This window comes from Zalophus californianus, chromosome 6, assembly GCF_009762305.2.
Source record: "Zalophus californianus isolate mZalCal1 chromosome 6, mZalCal1.pri.v2, whole genome shotgun sequence".
Classification (NCBI taxonomy): Eukaryota; Metazoa; Chordata; class Mammalia; order Carnivora; family Otariidae; genus Zalophus; species Zalophus californianus.
This window is the reverse complement of record NC_045600.1, coordinates 40,848,845-40,854,844: the sequence shown is the minus strand read 5'-3', so window position 1 is coordinate 40,854,844 and position 6,000 is coordinate 40,848,845. Positions and strand designations below refer to the sequence as shown.

General features: G+C 48.9%; 1 protein-coding gene across 4 annotated transcripts in view; it reads left to right on the top strand.

Annotated features, from left to right (window-relative positions):
* The first annotated feature begins 533 nt into the window (after positions 1-533).
* Positions 534-6,000, top strand: part of DACT1 (dishevelled binding antagonist of beta catenin 1) — a 43,454-nt gene continuing 37,987 nt past the window's right edge. For 3 of the 4 annotated variants that reach the window (XR_003515508.2, XM_027568691.2, XM_027568689.2), the window contains exons 1-3: positions 534-1,206; positions 3,543-3,675; positions 4,424-4,579. Coding sequence is in view for 3 of the 4 variants with exons in the window: in XM_027568691.2 (XP_027424492.2) it covers positions 862-1,206; positions 3,543-3,675; positions 4,424-4,579 (634 nt within the window). In the remaining variant the exon portion in view is untranslated. The remainder of the gene's footprint in view (positions 1,207-3,542; positions 3,676-4,423; positions 4,580-6,000) is intronic. The other variant, XM_027568692.2, reaches the window with a different exon arrangement.

The window sequence follows — 6,000 nt, the reverse complement described above, 5'->3', positions numbered from 1 at the left end:
ACGCGTACATACAACAACCACAGAACTAAAAGTGAGACAGTTTTAGAACAACATTGCACTGTGCTTTGGTATCGCTTGCCTCCACAAAGCGGAGTCAAAGAAACCAAACCCACAGAAATTGTCTTTGCATACACTCTGAGTACCTTGCTTGGCAAGGTGAAAGAAACCTAAATCGGTGTGAGCGGATGTGAACAGTGGACGTGGGGGGAAAGGGTTAAGATTGTGTGCTGCAACTCGGTCGAGTTTCAGAAAGTTCTCTGGGGAGCCCAACTGCTGCGTCCCTTCGCGACCCTGCCAGCGAGGCCGACTGTAACAGGATGCTGGGACTCGAGGCGCTCGCCCCTTGCTTTGTGCGAGGCAAAAGAACCAATAAGGAGCGAGGCAAAAATTGGGTGCAGTAAACCCGAAAAGGGGGCGAGGAGGCCCGCGGGAAGAGCGGGGGAGGAGAGAGGGAGGAGCGGGGAGGGCCGAGCGCGGAGGAGGCCGGTGCTGAGCGCCAGCGGCGCCCCTGACAGAAGAGGGGGAAGCCTGGGGGAGCGGGCCTCGGCGCGGAGGGGCCGGCGCGGGGAGGCGGGCGCCAGGCGGGGGTTTGCCCGGCCGCCGCGCGTGACGTAGCGCCGGGCAGGGCGTTATCAGCTGCGGGGCCGCGGCGAGGGACGCGCGGCGACAGCGGACGGCGCCGCCCGGGCCCGGACGGCGGCAGCGCGCGGCCGCGAGCGGGTCCTGAGCGCCTCTGGCTCTCGCCCCGTCGCCGTGCCCCGTCTCAGGGCGGCATGAGCCCTCGGCCGCAGCCCTAGTGCCCGCTTCTCCGCCCGGGCGGCCCGGCTGCGGTGACGGGTGCTCGCTGCGAGGGTGGGGGCCATGAAGCCGAGTGCGGCCGGGACGGCGAGGGAGCTGGAGTCGCAGGCGCCGGCCCGGGGCGAGCAGCGCGCGGGGGAGCCAGAGGGGCGCTGGCGGGAGAAGGGCGAGGCGGACACGGAGCGGCAGCGCACCCGGGAGCGGCAGGAGGCCACGCTGGCCGGGCTGGCAGAGCTGGAGTACCTGCGCCAGCGCCAGGAGCTGCTAGTTCGGGGCGCCCTACGTGGCGCCGGGGGCTCGGGAGTCGCTGCGCCCCGCGCTGGGGAGCTGCCGGCGGAGGCGGCGCAACGCAGCCGCCTGGAGGAGAAGTTCTTGGAGGAGAATATCTTGCTGCTGCGGAAGCAATTGGTAGGTCGTGCCTGGAGGTAGGGGCACGGCTGTCCCTGCACAGGGGCTGGGATTCGGGCAGGTGGTCTGGGGGTGGGCGCGAGGGTGCCTCCGCCTGGGGGGAGTCTCCCTGTTCCGGGGTCCCCATTCCTGCGTGGGGCGTGTGCCCGCTTTGTGTCAGGTAAGGGGGGTGGTCACAGGGGCTGGCGACCTCGCGCGGATTACCGGGAGGGGGTGGCAGCACTCCCCTCCTCGCGCTGTCTTCGGGGTTCTTGGAGTCGCCTGGTTGTAACCTTCAACCTCTCTAGTTGGACGAATGCAACGCCCCCTCCCCGAATGTTTGCAAACCCTCCTTTAAAATAACCATTTCATTTGGAGCTCTGAGCTTCGTGTCCTCCCGCCGAGAGGGGACAAAAGCCGAGGAGGGGGCTTGTGGCGAGGTTAACTGTCCAATGCTGAATTTTACGATTACGCGGAAGTGCACGTAGGGAGCCCTGCCCCTCCCAGGGCTCTCGGCCTGCCGGCTTTTGCCTGGGCTGCTGCTTGATTTCAAATAGAAGCCCTTTGTATGAGGCAGCTAAAACACGCAAATGATAGAAATTTGGCTGGAGAGAGTGCCCCGTCCTCTCATATTTTATGTGACCGGTGGTGGAGGTGGGAGAAGAGAGAACCTGCTCTTAGGCAGCATTTATCTTACTGGATTTCCGTCAGTGTCTCAGTCATTCTATGCCATCTGCATTAATGGGGAAGAAAAAGAACTTTGGCGCTTAATGTATTGATGAACAGCTTTTGACCCCGCCTCAGAATAATGGCGGCAGCTTTGTTATGGTGACCTCAAAAATGTAGTTTTGAAAACAGAGAGGAAAAAATCTTTTTCTGACCATGTGATACTGTCTGAAACTAGACACATGCTAGATAATGTCCTTCCTACAATAGTGAACACAGGTGATGCCATGTGGTTATTTGTCAAGGGGTTTCTTGTATTATCTCTTTTCAGATAATTTTTCTCTCTCCTCTCTCCCTCTTTCTCTCCAGCATCAAAGGGCTTTTACTTTGGTTCATTTTTCCTGAAGAAACTCATTCTAGCAAACATGCATATATGGTTTTGTCTACAAGCTTTTTAAATCAAAGGTCAGCCAGGGAATAATATTCCTGTGCATCTATTTTTTTAAAGCTGTATCCTGGTTTGTGCACTACCTTTTTTGGCTTTTTACTGTTTTTTTGGTACCAAACCAGATTCGTGTGTAACATGGATTTGAGTCAATTCTTGCCGGTTATGCCTGGTCATTGACATTTTATGCATTGTCTTGTATGATAGCACCTTTTTCTCTTCACGAGTTTCAAGATTGTGAGTGGCACATTCCTGTTGTTCCCTGGAGGGGAGCAAGGCAGCATGTCAGGAGAATTTCAGTCCAGTCAGTGTTTGTGGTACTCTTTTCATTTGTAGACTTGGCATTTATGATTTGAACCAGATGCCTTTTTAGTTCTTTTGCTTTCCCAGCAGTAGGAAGCACTAGGTGGCGGTGTGAGTTAGCACTACAGATCTGTCACCTTTGGAAACCCGAGTTGAATTCAAATCTTGATGGACCTTCCCTTGAGGGTTTTGGATTTTGCCAGCTCACATTATACTTGGCACTGGCTATTAGTATTAGTTTCTCACTTTCAAAGGCCCTAAGACTGATTAAACCCACAAAGCAACTAATAGAAAACAAAACTCTGTGGGACATTTGGCCAGAAAATCTCACCTAAGTAGGAGTATAGTATATTGTAGGAAATATCTTACACCCTGAGTTCAAATTAAAGAGTCTACTGTGAAGTATGGTTTTGTAAAAAATTGGTTGTATGCAGAGGGTTAAAAAAAAAATCTCCTTTTCTGGAGCGCCTGGGTGGCTCAGTCCTTAAGCATCTGCCTTTGGCTCAGGTCATGATCCCGGGGTCCTGGGATCGAGCCCCACATCAGGCCCCACATTGGACCCCACATCGGGCTCCCTGCTCGGTGGGAAGCCTGCTTCTCCCTCTCCCAGTCCCCCTGTTTGTGTTTCCTCTCTCGCTGTCTCTCTGTCAAATAAATAAAATCTTTTTAAAAATATTTTTTAAAAATCTCCTTTTCTTGTCCTTACCTATAAAAAGCGAGTTTGTATATATTTGTTTATACAAAAAGCAAGTACCACAAAATCTAAGAAAGTAAAATGAAACGTAGGACATATTCTTGAAGTTTTTTTTTTTTTTTAAATTTCAGGTCATCCAGTAAAATTTTGGTTTTGGAAGATTTAGTGAACTCTTCAAATGGTAATCTGAATGGTTCTTTGTGACCAAAAATGTGTTCATTTTTCCTTTCTGTGTTTCTTCCTAATCAGAATTGTTTGAGGAGAAGAGATGCTGGTTTGTTGAATCAGTTGCAAGAACTTGACAAGCAGATAAGTGACCTGAGACTAGATGTAGAAAAGACATCTGAAGAGCACCTGGAGACAGACAGTCGGCCCAGCTCAGGTGAGTGTGTGAGCACAAGGATAGAATTCTGCACTCAAGTTCTACTTCAGGCCCCTGGGTTTAGCATTCCCAGACCTGCAAATGGCAATGGAGTTTGTTTCTGGGGCAGAGAGAATTAAAAAAAAAAAAAAAAAAAAGCAGTCTGCCATTCAGCTGTATGAGAGGGAAATAAAACCAGATGACAAAATTTTTAATAATGAGATTGATCTGACTGGAGTCTCCTGAGTTTAAAAATAAAAGCTTCTATTCAAATTTCTGGAAGAGCAGTCCTCCTTTGAAACTTGAGAAAGTCAGAACTGGGCTAGAAAATTAGTCACACTTCAACTTCCTGAGACCACTTCAAAAGTTTTTTTTTTTTTTTTCCTTTTAAGCCATTTGGCTCCTTAAATAGATTTGTTTTTTTCTTCAAATTATTCCTTCTGAGACATTCATGATAAAGTTGAGGCTTTGACAGATCTAAGTCTCTTTCCTTGCACATCTTTAAAGGTGGGGTCAAGGAGGACAGTCGATTTGAGGGTGAGAGTAACTTTGAAATGTATCCATAGATACGGGCTCTTTGCCTTTTCCTCAGAATCGCTTGAAATAAAACCATACAGTCACAATGCTAAATCCAGTGAACCAAAATTGACCCCCCCACCAAAACCTCCCTTTCCTACCTTTCCTAGTTGATTAACCCTTTTCCTTTTAAGCACAAATGTGTACTATTGCTTGACATGATCTTAGTTCCAAACGGTGTTTTTATTTGTAGGGTTTTATGAGCTGAGTGATGGGGCTTCAGGATCCCTTTCCAATTCCTCTAACTCGGTCTTCAGTGAGTGTTTATCCAGTTGTCATTCCAGTACCTGCTTTTGCAGCCCCTTGGAGGCAACCTTGACGATCTCCGATGGTTGCCCCAAATCTGCAGGTAAGACTTTTTAGAATTGATAGACATTTTTTTAAAAGATTTTATTTATTTATTTGACAGAGAGAGACACAGCGAGCGAGGGAACACAAGCAGGGGGAGTGGGAGAGGGAGAAGCAGGCTTCCCGCCGGGCAGGGAGCCCGATGCGGGGCTCGATCCCAGGACCCTGGGATCATGACCTGAGCCCAAGGCAGACGCTTAACGACTGAGCCACCCTGGCGCCCCTTGATAGACATTTTTAATTGGAAGGGGTCAAAGGCCCTTAAAGATTATCTAGCTTCAACCCCTTCTATTGATAGAAAAACAGAAGGTCAGAGAATTTCATCAACGTGTTACATTTCATGACATAGTTGATCTAGAACCACGATGACCACTATTCAAGTCCTCTTTGAGGACCAGTTAGCTGATGGTGGCAAGATAGCTTATCTTTAGAAATCCTGTTCCAATATTACAGATCTTGGGCTCTGTTTGTGAGCCTTTGCCATTAGTTTAACTTGTTTTCATTTTCTCTTAAAATCCACGTTGGATCTGTTTTTTTTCTTCTTTTAATCATTTAAAGCTCAAACTTAAACTAAGTTAAATATATCTGTCAGACTGATTGGCACTTCAGGGAGCAGTGGCCTCTCCAGGTTCTCCAGAATGGCGAGCTGTCTTTTCTTCTAGCAGGTGGGTGGGGTGAGATTCCCCTGGGCCATGTGCCACTGTTCCCCATTTTGGGTTATCCTTGCAGTGACCTCCAGAGAGAGTCATGCTGTTGTTGGTATTGGAAGATTTTCTGCATTTCCACTGTATGTCACACACTGTACCGAATGCTCTGCATACATTTAGCTCCTTTGAATCCTCCCAATAGTTCTACAGGGTGTGCAGGTATCGTTAGCTCCATTTTATGTCTCAGAAAAATGAGGTCCAGTGAGGTTAGGTTAATTGTTTAAGGTTATATAGCTAGTGGGTGGCAGAGGCAGGATTCACACTCGGGACTAACTGCCAGGTCCAAGTTTTTTCCACCACACCCAGAGAATTCAGAAATTGCTGTGTTCGACCTTCTCACTGAACAGAGGAGGAATTTGGTTTTATAAAAACAGTTCGTCAGAGGCTCCTCATTTGCTGAATGGCAGAGTTGTTGCTGAAACTTGGGACTCCTTGCGTAGTTCTGCTTTATTGTGGTTCCTCAGAACAGAGAAAACATGGAGAGGAGCTGTAGGTGCACAAGTCATTGCACTCTTGGTTGGTCTGTGTCCTCCACTTTGGTGGAAAGGCTGAATTTTTGAGATCTGAGCAATGCAAACGTAATGCCACACAACTGAGGCCGCTGACTGACTGGTTTCTTTGTGTTTGTACTGTGTGCTGTCAGCAGCAATCATTTGGGGAAGCACAAATCTGTGTTATCTAGAGTGTCCAGGCCTCAAGTTCATTGGTAATTGCT